General features: G+C 42.0%; 1 protein-coding gene and 2 long non-coding RNA genes across 6 annotated transcripts in view; 1 reads left to right on the forward strand and 2 right to left on the reverse strand.

Annotated features, from left to right (window-relative positions):
* Nucleotides 1-4104, forward strand: part of SPPL2A (signal peptide peptidase like 2A) — a 37244-nt gene extending 33140 nt beyond the window's left edge. For all 3 annotated transcript variants that reach the window (XR_008327527.1, XM_053365122.1, XM_053365125.1), the window contains one exon: nt 1193-4104. Coding sequence is in view for 2 of the 3 variants with exons in the window: in XM_053365122.1 (XP_053221097.1) it covers nt 1193-1267 (75 nt within the window). In the remaining variant the exon portion in view is untranslated. The remainder of the gene's footprint in view (nt 1-1192) is intronic.
* On the reverse strand, nt 2380-5391 carry LOC128401742 (uncharacterized). The gene is made up of 2 exons (XR_008327530.1): nt 4737-5391; nt 2380-4281 (listed from the first exon to the last, which is right to left on the reverse strand). It is a non-coding gene; the product is annotated as an uncharacterized LOC128401742 (long non-coding RNA).
* Nucleotides 5392-5448: 57 nt separating this feature from the next.
* LOC128401741 (uncharacterized) lies at nt 5449-9460 on the reverse strand. Of its 2 annotated transcripts, XR_008327529.1 has the most exons (3): nt 8830-9460; nt 7970-8044; nt 5449-6674 (listed from the first exon to the last, which is right to left on the reverse strand). It is a non-coding gene; the product is annotated as an uncharacterized LOC128401741 (long non-coding RNA). The 2 variants fall into 2 exon arrangements; XR_008327528.1 differs by having other exon boundaries at nt 5449-8044.
* Between the last annotated feature and the right edge of the window lie 4534 nt (nt 9461-13994).

Raw genomic sequence — 13994 nt, forward strand, 5'->3', positions numbered from 1 at the left:
CTGCACATAGGAAAATACTTGACTCATTAAAAACACATGCTTTGCTTGCCGAAGTAATTGATGCAAGGCAATATTGCCTTAAGCTCTTCTCTGTTCTTTATTTGCAATGTGAATGGCAACCTATGTCACTCATATCACACAAGCATAGCTAACCTAAATGGCTTTTATTTTATATTAACACCCAGCTACCAAGTTGGCCCAAATGTGGGTTTTTTTTGCCTCTTTTGATTGCAGACTTCCTGGCAGATATATTAATAGATAGTGTAAAAGCCCTTTTTGATGAAATCATTCTTAGTTCTTGTTTTTCCATTAGCAGTAGACAGACATTTGCCCACTGCAAGGAAAATAATGACCCATGCAAACTATTTACTTTCTGGGGAGTCATGGGTTTTCAATTCCTGTTTCCACCCCCTGCCCCTCCAACCCAAAACTCTAAATCATTTGCTAACTTTTAAAACTGGACTGCTTTCCCTCCTTTCGTATTCAGTGTGGAACAGTAAGGGGTCAGCATGACCACAGTATGCATATCTCATAGTTTAGATGATATATTAGGAATACATTGTGATGTTTTGTAGTTGTAGGGAAGTATGAAGATTTGCATCACAGTTTTTCTAATTTGTGCAGTTATCTGCTAATTTTCTATATACCCAGTGGCTTTAGACATGTGAGTAATATGTCCTTTTCCTTTCTGCTGCCTAGCCAAGTTGGTTTTTCAAACACTTCCAACATTTAGGGGGTTTATCTGAACTATCTTAACTTCTGTTGTTCACTCTTTTAGAATATTCATTCATTCAGCCTTTATTGGCACAATCTTTTAGAATATTGTAGTCTGATGAAGGAGCTAAAAAATTTCTGCTGAAGATTTTCATCAGTTCAGTCACTCTCACACTGAAATGTACTTCTTGGAGCAAGGGAGTAGCCGGTTTCTATCTTTATTGCAGAACCTTCCATCAGCACCCTCCTACAGAACAGGTTTTAAAAACCTATAGGAAAATTTCTAATGTGCACTTGTGGGTACATTAGATTGCAGCCCAGGACATAGGATGCATTATTTAGCTAGATTTTTTTTTATTTCTTTGTTTGCTGCCCAAGCTTGGTTCAGTTAAATATCTATTACATCATCATTGTAACAGTTGCTTCAAAAGAGTGCGCAAAGATTTTATTGCTAATAGTGTACTTGGTCTATTATCAGGTGATGGATCCCATGGATTTCGCTACAAATGAAGAAAACTCGACGAGAGCCAATGAACAACGTGAAAGACAGTAACAGGGCACCTAAAATAATGTATTAAGATTTTCTAGTCAAATATAATAAGAGACTGGTCTAATTTTTAAATTGGAATATTTCTTACAATTTATTATGAAAAGAATTGCCTTTTTTTACACTTGCACATATATTTTTGTGAAACGTTTACTGTTGATGATGCTATCACATAAAGCTCTTATTTTTTCAAGTGCCAAACTAGATTCAATAAACCCTGTGCCTTGTTTACTTCAAAAGGTAATTGCCTATGAAACAGATAGTATTTTTTACATATTGTCCAACTTGCTGCTGTGTGTAAGACTCTCTGACTTAATACTTCTTTAAAGGTGTCTAGCTGCGGAGTGGCAGAATCTAGAAGCATCTTGCACAGATTCTTTCGGTAGCAGTGAATAAAGAATTATAATTTGGTTGGACCATAGGTAACAGTGCAATTGTAATAAGGCATGGATTGCCACAAACACAGTGTGAAATATGAATGGTTGAGGGTTAAAATGAGATGGTCTCATCATAGCCTTTTAACTTAGTTATTGTTGAAGATGGGCAGTTCTTCCACTTCTATCACAACTGAGTTTTGACTCGGTTTATATTCTATCTTTTCAAGCGGGTTTATTTTCTCTGCATAGTTGTGTGAACAGCAAAACAGTTTAAAACAATAAACATAGAACCAAGAAAACAGAAATGTTCTCCTTTTATTTTAGAACCTAAATTAATGTTTAAAAAGCTTACTTCCCATGCCAGGGATTCAGGATTCTTTTTGAAAATGCCATTAACCCCTTGTTTCAGTAAGGAAGTAGGTCACCAATAATGATTGTTCATCGGCTATTATTCATAAATGGCTATCCTGCTTTAGAGGAAGAAAATGTATGAAAAGCAAATGTAGTGTTCATCCTTATTGTCCCTTTGGATTTGGAAAATATTTCACAACTATGACAGCATCTTCAAAATCTTTCTTTTTGGAAGCTGTAGTGAAGAAAAAGCTCCAAGTTTGAACAGGCACACATTTTGAAACCAAAGATACTTGGAGGATTCTGCAGCAGACTGTTGGCAATGCCTTAGCCGCAGTTCAGAAGTAGCCAGAAATCATGAACCTAATGAGGAACCTAACCTCTTTTATAAACCAGAAAAGGAGATGGGGATACTGTGATTTTAAACTAATTGCGGTTTCCTTTGATATTTGAACTTGAGGAACCGTGGTTTGTTTAAACTGTGGTGAGAACAAGCCAGGATCTGAAAGCAGGGTTTGATTCTGGCTTCTTTTCACTAATCATAGTTTAAAGAAGGCGCAGTTCCTCTAGTTCCGATGTCTAAGGAAATAGATTTGGCTAAAATCGGAAGCAGGAGCATTCAAGAGGAGGAGAAGGGGAGGAATTGTCTTCAGGACCAAGACTCGCTATGGCTTGTTAATGCAGCAGAATTCCATGGCTTCGTCTTACATTTGAAGGCCTTATTCTGCAAAGCAGTTTAAATGTCCCGTCTACCCCTTTTCAAAATGATTCAGTACTTAGAAGGCCTCCCTCTCAGGTGTTTTCCTCCATGTCGTAGTAATCAAATGGAGGAAGAAAATGGGGCCTTACCAGCTAGCCTCACTTTTGTAGCCTTGGCCTGCTATGTGTGGCCAGTGGAGCTGCAGGATAAGGGCCATGGCCCTGCGTTCCTCTTCTACAGAAGAATCTAATTTTCTTAACTGCGGGCACAATCTACCAATACCTTTCTCCTACATAAGCTCCACAGCAATGAACGGAAGCTTGACAGAACTACCTTTGTAATATTCCTCCTTTACCTCCGGGGCATTCCCAGCAGAGAGAGATCTTTAATGATGGACATTTTTCATTATCCGAAGCTCGCCCACAAAAGACTAATTGATACAGTAGATGCATTTGAAGTAACCATGGCCACAAAGTGGCTTTCGGATTGGTGATTTACCAATCAGGTTTACAAGCCTGGGAAACTTGAAGCGATAGCCGCTGAGCTGTCTCATCCCATCCCAAAATATGAGCCGTCAGTTTTAAGTTATTGTTTAGTCAACTAATTCGAACACCGGCAGATTTAAGATCTTAGGCTGATTGTAGTGAACAACAGAATTAGCCTGAAACATCCAGCTACATTGTGGCCACAGAAGGCTTTTGTCCCTTAAAATGGTCTCTGACTTGGAGGGGCCGAGCCCAAATCGTAGTTAAAACTAACTAGTTTTATTTCGAGTCATGAATGCATGCAGTGAATGTGAGAATTTTCTTAACCTGCCTTAAAAAATTGGGGATATAAGAATCTGTCTTTTTACATTACTTTGATGCTGTGTAGATGTAAAATTAAGATTGAGAATCTTACCTGTAGAGGAATATCTCATTTAATCATTTCTAAACATTGCTTGGATTATATTCTGCAAGACATACAGTAAATGAATTTTTGGGCAGGATGCTTATCATCAACATATACTTTTGCTTTTTTTAAGGGGTCTGTTTGCTCAAGTCACGATTAATATTCAAGGGGTTCTCATGTGCTGGAATTGATTTCAGGGTGTTAACAATATTTGCTTGGATTATTTTTTAAAAAGGATAGTTTAGCTATCATCTACTGAATAGGATGCTATTAATCTAGTTAAACAGGACTGGTGTTGGAAGCTTTGACTAGAAACATTAAATGTTTAAAAAATTGGTTGATTTTCTACACTTTATGAGCCTTAATAACAATAACATATTGCTTAAATCATAATGCCATTTACGATAACGATCATTTCTGATAACAACCTTCTTTCTTGCTTTACCTCTGAAACATTGTACATTAATGTTTTTAAGAATGTTATAATTTAGAATATTTGGTATTTAATAAACTTTTCAAAACAGGTTGAGTACCATACTATTCTTGTATTTCTTTCCTGGATTAAACATTAAATGAAGGCCTGGTTCACATAAACCACACAAATAAAGTGGTACCATGTTCCCATTTAGTTGCTTTTTGGGCTGTTGTTGAGGACTTTTCTGTTCCAGTCAACTTTTAAAATGCGGTTATGTTTTAATATGCTGCTGCTGGCTTTGAATGTTTACTTTAAAAAAATATTGTTTTCCTTTTTTTAATGCCTAACTACATATTTTGGCCACTATTGATTTGTTTTAATTTTGTTGCGATACATTTTCATAAACAGCTTCCAAGAAGCATGGTTAAAAATAATCTACTAAACAGAATCGGATATAAAACTATTCAGACTGCAAATACGGAATTACATGGCCAGATGCATCCTATATGGGAAGAAATATCGGTGCATGTACAAAACCTGGGAGTTACTGAAATGCAGAGCAGATGTGAGAGATACCCTTTCATTTCCTGTTTGTGTGAGCCAAGCCTAATATTCCAGTAGCAGTCAATGAGTATATGCATGACTGTGTATACACCCTGCATAGCTTCCCTCCAGAGAATCCTAGGAACTGTACAGTGGTACCTCGGGTTACATACGCTTCAGGTTACAGACTCCGCTAACCCAGAAATATTGCCTCGGGTTAAAAACTTTGCTTCAGGATGAGAACAGAAATCGTGCTCCAGCGGCACAGCAGCAGCAGGAGGCCCCATTAGCTAAAGTGGTGCTTCAGGTTAAGAACAGTTTCAGGTTAAGAACGGGTCTCCGGAACGAATTAAGTACTTAACCCGAGGTACCACTGTAGTTTGTTATGGGTGCTGGGAGTTGTAGCTCTGTGAGAGGTACATTACACTTCCCAGCATTTTTGGGGGGGAGCCAAGTGCTCTCTATGTGCTTTGAATGTATGGTGTGCATGCAGCCAGGAAGACTGAAGCCTTGAAGAAGGTGCATACAAATGTACCATTCTGAAAGCAGCAGAAACACTTTAACTGCTCTATAAACGTATGTACTACATCTGCTCTGCAACACTATGCTTTTAAAAAAAATGTTCTGCAGAATTGAACGGAGAAGATCAGTCTGCGGTGGGTACCAATTGGGTAGTGCCGGTGACAACAAAAATACAAATTTCTTCTCTGGAACAGTTTCACAGATTTATTTTATACGAAGGGCTGTGCCACTGCTTGCACAGGGCCCTACCATTCACCCCACATTAACCCCCTAGAGCATCTCTTACCCGCTCCATGCAACTACTCGGCTTACTTTTCACCTTCCCAACCCTGTTTGCCGTGGGCCCCATAGTTCCCTAATACATAATAAACACACATGGACATGATAATTTAGGTTAATGGGCAAAAATAGGCCACAACTTTATTGGTTACAGATGTGAGTGGTTTGATACTGGGTGGAACCAGACTATATCCTATCTCCTGCCTGTCTGCAGGGAGTCACACTAAGGGTAAACCACCAGCAGGGGGAGCCCTATGATATAGGTCCCCAGTGGGTCCTGGCATGGCCCTAGCCCACGACCAGGCTTCAGGCAGGATCCACACTCACCTCTCTGTTGCACTCAGATCACCTCCATTTCCATTTCAGCTTCCAACATACTCTGAGAGTAACCAGATTGAGGCACCGTATAAAATCTGCTTCACAGCTTTTGCTGTGTTCACTCATATTGCTGCTGGAACGGATTCACCACCTTTTGTGAAGGGGAAACAAAATCAAAGTAATGCTCTTACCGTATGCCCTGCTTTTGCCTTTGCTAATTTGTCAAGCGCAGTCCAATTGTTGACAGTCATGAAACCAGATCCTGAAATAGCTGCAGAAATCAACTTGTTCTAATCTGTGGCTATCCATGGCCCAGGAATACTTGGTCTTCCTTTTTGAAAACACCATTACCTTTGACTTCACAAAGTTAATAGTTATAAATTATTTCCTGCAGTCATCTCCAGTGGACAGAGCCCTAGCCGGCATTGTGAGATTAAGACAGCATCATCTGTGCATAAGAAAATGTAAACATTGATAGTGGTGAGTTTAGGAGGGTGTGAAGATGTTGAGCCCAAATATGTGGGAAGATCGGCCAAGTATAAATAAAATCAGCAAGGACACATCCTTGCCTAAGTTCAGAGGTGGAAAAAAGTATGTCAGTTAAATGACCAGAAAACCCCACACCCCGAGTCCTGAATATTCTGCAAGGTTGTGTGGCTTACCATCATTTTCTTCAGCCAGCATGGTAATTCTAGTGCTTCCTTTAATCTTGAGCTATGAAACAACTCCACAAGGTGAAGCTGTGGCAGGAACATTCAACTTGGAACATTTCATTATTTGTCTCCACCCAGGACTTCAAACATTCCAGCTTTTAGCGACAATGTGGAACAAGTTAAAATGGAAAAAAACCCAAATTGGTTTCAATGACCTTGTTATCCTGTGCACCACATTTCACGTTGCTATTTAGACAGGGTTTCGTACATGCACTGACTTAACAGTAACAAGAATTGGTGATTAAAATTCAGGTGCTATTTATGCTTGAGCGGTCTGCCTTCAGTGGGAATAGTGTCTTGAGGGCTGTAATTTAAGGACAATAAGGTCAACTAAGAAACAAGAAATTAATGCTTTACCATCTCTCACAACACAATTAATTTGCAATTTGAAAATGTTCTCCTTTAAAGATGCCCATTAGCTTTAAAGATGGAAGCATAAATAGGCAGTAAAATTGGAGAGCTACACAACGTAAAGGTTATTTTCCCACACTCCTAGCAGCCTACATTAAGGCACCCAGTATTTCTTTCGCCAACAGTGTTGTAAAGCTTGAAAAATGAAACACTTGACAAGATTAGTGTAGCTTAAAAAAAAAAAGTTTCCAAAATATAATAAATGAGGATTACTGCAAGTTTTACAGAATATTTCAGTAGGCATAGGATTTTTGAGGCCTAATTGGATGGTCGTTAATAGATGTGAACTATGGATTTTACTGCTGGGTAGAACATTTAATGTATCAGGCAATGCAAACATTCCAATCCTACAAAAAGTACTTGGAGAAGACCAAACAAAAAGACAAATTAGGAGTGTAAATGTTGAAGGGGGACTTAGCTGGACAGAATTGTGGGACGGCATCTTACGATATGTCAAGAAGGGGAACCTTTGGCCCATCAGATGTTGCTGAACTACAATCCCAGTGGGCGGGGATGATAGGAGTTCTAGTTTCACCACTTCTGGAGGGCTGAAGGTTCCCCAGTCCTGCGATATGTTTGTAAGATCTGGTTCACTGCAAAGTGCAAACCAGTTTTGGAAAAGGTGAGGCTGAAAAGCCATAAACGCAGACGTCGAGAGAGGAATTTACGTGATTGCAATTGCCCATACTATCTTCCTGATTACTGTCTGATTTACACTTCATAAGCGCACACCCTGTGAGTTCTTCTTTGAGACTTCAGTTTAAAAGTGTTTGGCCTATAGCAGGGGTGCCCAAACTTTTTTCAAAGAGGGCCAGATTTGATGAAGCAAACTTTTGAGCTTTTTTTTAGGAGTGAAGTTTTTGAGCTTTTTTACCCCAAAGTGGTTGAGGTTTTTAAGGATTTAAGTTGTTGAGCTTTGGGGGGGGGGATTTTACCCCAGGAAATAAACTGCCACAGGGGCCGGATTAAACCAACCAGCAGGCCGGATTAGGCCCCCAAAACAGACTTTGGACATGCCTGGCCCATAGGAATAAGCTTTTTAAGAGGCATGGTGGATTTGTTCCATTATTTCTTCGGTGGGAGAAATTTGCTGCAATAACAAAGCCACTGTTCTTGTTTTATATTCCCTGTGATTTGGGTGTAAAACTAGGGCTGTGACATGATCTCAAAAGTGCTCCTGCTCCACACCTTGACAGAATCCAGATGGCAGGAACCAAGTGCATCTCCATCCTCATTTTGATGACTTGGCCGCTCCATCAACCCCTGGGAACAAAAAGTGACAAATAAAGGCATTACTTTCGTCACACGAGATAGTTTTTAACTTTTATGACTCTGAACTTCAGCGTCTAAAGTGCTTAGATGCTTTATAATAATTATTCTGAAAATAAAGCCCCCTTTTCCCAAAGTAAAAAAAGAAAACTCTTCTGTGTTTCTGGTAAGATTGCCCCTTGTCCCTGTAACATATTTATTTTAGAGGCTTTTCACCGCCTGCAGTAGTTTTATTGCAGCGAGATCAAGTTACAACCGGTTCAGTGAGCTATCAACCCATGAGATAAGAGGTACCCAGGCCAATTTGGTTGAGATCAAACTGATACCGCATATCACCTTCACGAGTAGCAGGAATAGAGCAGTGCACACAATTGCCCGAGATTATGTCCTAATCAGCACGTTTTTCAAATTTTCTATCTCCGGGGAATCAACCCTCTATTGACTTTTCTGCTGAGAACCTCCAGGCCTCTCCCACAGAAAAACCTTTTGCCCCAGAATCCTTTGTGATGCCTATTCTTTGATAGAGAGAGAACATCCCTTAAGTACTGTGTAAAGTGTTTTGTGTTTCAAATCTCCCAAGTTCCTCAAGGAATTCTAGAAATCTTCCCTGGGGAGCTACCTTTCTTGAAGCGGTCCTTCCTTTCTTGGGACAGAAAGGTGGCATCCTCTTTGTTCTCTGAGCCTCACAGTTGTTCGCCCACCACACCCTTCTGGCTGCGCATTGCAGGGGATTATTAGGTCACAGTGGGATAAGAGGTCTCGTAGGAAGGCTTGCTCACTTTTACTGATGTTCTCATTGAACCATAGGGTTCCTCTGATGACAGTATGAAAGCTGCTGATTCCTTGGTTCCCATACTCACCCCACCTCCTGGACCATGGACCACTGGAATATTGCAGACCACAGTTGTTTTTCTACACGTTACAGCAATTGGAATTTTATAGAATTAAATTTCCAATACAATAAAATGCAATGTAATAAATAAAGGAAGGAATAAAATACAATTCATATTAATATTCAGTGCAATGGATGCACTAAATGGAGTCTTCCAGTGCTTCCCCCCCCAAAAAAAAATGTTTAGGGGTACTCTCATTTTCCTACTCATATTGAAATACTGTCCCTCACTGAGGCCAAACTTAGATTCACAAAATGTTTAGGGCATGGGTAAGCAAAATAAGGCCCGAGGGCTGGATCCGGCCCAATCGCCTTCTAAATCTGGCCCGTGGACGGTCTGGGAATCAGCATGTTTTTTTTTACATGAGTAGAATGTGTCCTTTTATTTAAAATGCATCTCTGGGTTATTTGTGGGGCCTGCCTGGTGTTTTTACATGAGCAGAATGTGTGCTTTTATTTAAAATGCACCTCTGGGTTATTTGTGAGGCATAGGAATTTGTTCATTCACCCCCCCCCCAAATATATAGTCCAGCCCTCCACAAGGTCTGAGGGACAGTGGACCAGCCCATTGCTGAAAATGTTTGCTGACCCCTGGTTTAGGGGTTTGTATACCCCTGCGTCCCCTCCTCAGAAAAAAAGCACTGGATTCTTTCATCCTTCCTATTCAGGTTTGTTCCCCTGCTTTTAGATCTTTAGTCATCTCTTTTTACAAATAGGCCATGTACACATTAGCAGCCTACAATGTATATCAAGTCGCATTTGCACATTGCTGTACACACCAGATAGCAGAATGGGGATGTCTTCGCCCGCTGTGCATTAACGTTATATCTGCAACCTCGCTCCCCAAACTCCCATTAATGAAGCTGTTATCTGTGCATGCACAATGGCTGTCTCGAATGCACACACATCGGCTCAGTTGTGGCTTATGTTTTGAAAGTGGATGGAAATTGCTTTGAGGGGAAACACATCAAACAGCAGAATAAACGGTAATGTGTCCATAGCCCCAGAATGTTAGGGTTGGGCATGGTGGAGTGTGAATAGGCATAGCAGAGAAAATACAGAAATATATTTGAGCTTATTTCGCTCGTGGAAAGGAAGGGAAAGAGGCACTTTATTGGGGTTTGGGGTGGAGTGTGGTGCTTGTGAGACATTGAAGGGTCCTTGTGGGAGTGGGCTCCCTTGAGGTCATCGCCTCGGACCCAGTGGTAGTCAGTAAATGGGTAGAGGAAAGTATGCCCCCCCTTTCCTCCGTATCACCATATAGCTGAGCTATCTAAAATAAAACTTGTTTCCTTCCTCCTCATTCACAGCTGATAGATCTGGAACAAGAAACATCTGGAAACAAAAGACAGATGTCTAGAGTTAGGCTACCATTAACACAAACAATAGCAGGAAAATATGTAACAGAGACCTATAAGGGAGTTCTGAACTTATTCAGCACCTGAATTATCTCTGCTGGTATGACTACAAAAGGTGGTGGGGGACAACGAAAACGTTATGTTGTTGTGAGTGATTGGATCCAGTTACTTCAAATTGAGAACATAAGGAAAGGTAAAGGTAAAGGTACCCCTGCCCGTACGGGCCAGTCTTGCCAGACTCTAGGGTTGTGCGCTGATCTCACTCTAGAGGCCGGGAGCCAGCGCTGTCCGGAGACACTTCCAGGTCACGTGGCCAGCGTGACAAGCTGCATCTGGCGAGCCAGTGCAGCACATGGAATGCCGTTTACCTTCCCGCTGGTAAGCGGCCCCTATTTATCTACTTGCACCCGGAGGTGCTTTCGAACTGCTAGGTTGGCAGGCGCTGGGACCGAACGACGGGAGCGCACCCCGCCGTGGGGATTCGAACCGCCGACCATGCGATCGGCAAGTCCTAGGCGCTGAGGCATTTACCCACAGCGCCACCCGCGTCCCTTAACATAAGGAAAAGAAGAGTGCAAATGTGTTTTTAGAGCACTTTAGGCTTTGGGGCAAGGGCTGCAGATCTATGGTAGAGCATCTGCTTTTGAATGCAGAAGGTCCTAGGTTCAAACCCTGGCATCTCTGGGTAGGGCTGGGAAACCCCGGAGACCTGCTGCCAGTCAGTGTAGACAATATTGAGCTCAATGGACATTAGTCTGACTCGGTATAAGGCAGCTTCTTAATATTCTCTGTACTTGCTTCTACGTGTTTTTATTCATCTGTTCCAGTGGGTTCAATGGGTCTAACTCATAGACGTGCAGGAATTTCAGCCTCAGGAGCATATGGACCCTCTGAAGAGCAAACTGCACACAAATCAATAACAGAAGTTCAGAGGGAAAACAAACTATTCCCAGGTGACAGTGTGTAAAGGACAGTTCGACCCTGTTTTTGTTATAATCACATCTTGCTGAATGGTTTGGCGATTGCAAATGTTAATCTTCAGACACACACACAGCGTAAAAAAGGGAGGAGCTGGAATGGTGACACTTTATGACAAATGTATTTACAAAAGCACTATGCCAAGTTGACAGTAATTATGACATTTATGAGAGCAAGGATAATACTGGTTTGGGTTATTATATGTTCAAGAGGTCACATTGACATTTCTTGCAGATCACCTGAATATACTCTTGCACTGGGGTGTTGCTTAGGGTTTTTTTGGGGGGGGGTGTTGTTGCCATTATTGATATTTTTTTGTATCTTTATTTTAGATCTTAGTGATATATGTTGAAATTGTTCAATTTGGTTGTGTTTTTTAATATTTTGTTTATTGTATATGACTACATTTGTTTGAACTATGGAAGGGTAGCATACAAATAAAACTATGTATGCATGTATGTATGTATGTATGTATGAAGAAGAGGGTGGGAAATCTCTGGATAAAAGTCGTTTTCAAACCTGAGTGACAAAACACTCTCCTCTTATGTGATTTTCAGGAACTGGGAGGTAGAAAATATGTGGCATCCATATGTCACTGGCCAGGCCTCTCTGAGCTCACGGCTGCCCCATTTCAACTGAGCATGAGATCTCAACACTGGTCTTCAACAGATGGGTCAGAAACCACTACCAGGTCACAGCCTGATCTAGCTGCAGCAGCACCACCACAAATATATACGATATGGGTCCAAATGCATGCTTGGGTTCAAGCTAAGTCTGGGTCTGAAAAGGTGGAAGACTACTGCTCTAAAACAAATCCAATGATTTCATGAAACATGGGAAGATTGGTGATCATGGTCAGCAAAGTGTCTTTCAGGGAAGTTTGTCTGTCATTAATATTCTTTCCATAAAACAAAAGACTCAATATGCTGCTGAGAATACCTATTCCAGCTGTTAGAAGGGTACTGCAAGTCACACGATGGTTTCTGAGATAAAATTGCAGCAGTGTGTTAAGACTAAACTACTACTAGTATTGCCATAAACTCCAAGACGCAGAACAGCTACTAGTCTCATAACAAGACTTGTGAATTAAAGTGGGCTGAGTGATAATGGTTTGTCGAATGCCTCTACAGGAGATTCCCTGTCAAGTATGAATTTAAGTTCAGTAATGGAAATCTATACCACGTTGTCTAGTGTTGTCCTTAGAGTAACCTGCAAAGGACATTAGATTGCCCTAAGGTTATTCAGGGAATTTTGTAGATGAAGGGAAGACTTGCTACCAAGTTCTTACAGCCACACAACGCTTTGCCTATTACACCCAGGGGCAGCCCACCCTGTTTTGCAGCCTGAGGCAAAATGGGAAGGTGTTGTTCCCCTGTTGCTTCCACACACACCCCGCCCTTGAAGCCTCACTGTCAGTGATTGTGTGACTGTGGTGGTGGCTTCTGGTGGGAACTTGAGAGGTCCACAAGATCTCGCTGGGATGTGGAAGCCACTGCCGCTGCTGCTTCTCATTTCTCTGGCCACCACCACAACCATGGGAGAAGTGAGAAGAGGCTGTGGCGGCCATGGTGGCTTCCAGTAAAATCTCGCAAGAGTCCTGTGAGATCTTGCCAGAAGCCAAAGCTGCTTCTCCTCACTTCTATTGGGATGGGGGAGTGCTGGAGAAGTGAGAAGTGGTGCTGGTTTCAGTAAGATCCCCAGTGGTGGTGTATTGCTTGTGGCAGCACTGGAGAAGTGAGGAGTTGCGGCGGCAGCAGTGGCTTCTGGTCTTGCAATAGCCCCGTGAGATCTTGTGGAGCTCTTGTGAGATCTCATCAGAACCAGGGGGTTGCTGCCACTTCTCACTTCTCCAGTGGCAATGGGAGTGAGCTCATGGGGTTCTGAGCGGGTGCCGCACCTTGGATTTCCCCACCAGAGGCAGCTGCCTCAGTCCACCTCATGGACGGGCCGGCCCTGATTGCACTTCAGTGCCCGAGTACGATTCTGTTTGAAACAGGGAGGTAACCTCTATGAGGGGCACAGAAACCACACACCATTAGTTTAGGTGGGGTGGGGTGGGGAACCAGGCCCAGCCTGAGACATTTGGGCCCCTGGAGCAAATCACAAAATGGCACACACCTCCCCAACAGGGAAGAATGGGTGAGCGAAGACGGGGAATAAAGATCTACATTGGGATCTGCTGCCCTTATGGATCCTGCTGCCCAAGGCAGCCTCGTGGGTGGGCCAACCCTGTGGGGAACCTATGGTCCTTGAGATGTTGTAAGGCTACAACTCCCATCATCCTTGGCTGTTGGCCATTCTGGCTAGAGCTGATGAGAGTTAGCGTCCAATAACATCCAGAGGGCCGCAGGTTTATATGGTAGAATACTTGTTTTGTTGTGAAGGACAGCTAATTTTTAAACACATTAGCTGCAAATAAACGATGTAGTGTTCATAATTCAACTATTCTGTTTCCTTTCAAGCTCCTTCCTGTTGGATTGCTACCAGATGCTTAAAACATGACAGGTATGAAGCTATGTGCATATGGAATTCAACCCCTCCCCACCGGACCCTTGTTTTGCTTTGTTAGGGCCCCTACCTTACCAGCTATGTCTCAGCCTGGTCTCAAGCATGCAAACAGCAATTAAATGATCTACCACAAATCCCTGTGGCTTTACTTTATCATATGGTGTTTTATCTGAAGCTGTAAATTGTGTATGTGCGGTGGGGAATGCCT

The sequence above is a fragment of the Podarcis raffonei genome, chromosome 14 (assembly GCF_027172205.1).
Source record: "Podarcis raffonei isolate rPodRaf1 chromosome 14, rPodRaf1.pri, whole genome shotgun sequence".
NCBI lineage: Eukaryota > Metazoa > Chordata > Lepidosauria > Squamata > Lacertidae > Podarcis > Podarcis raffonei.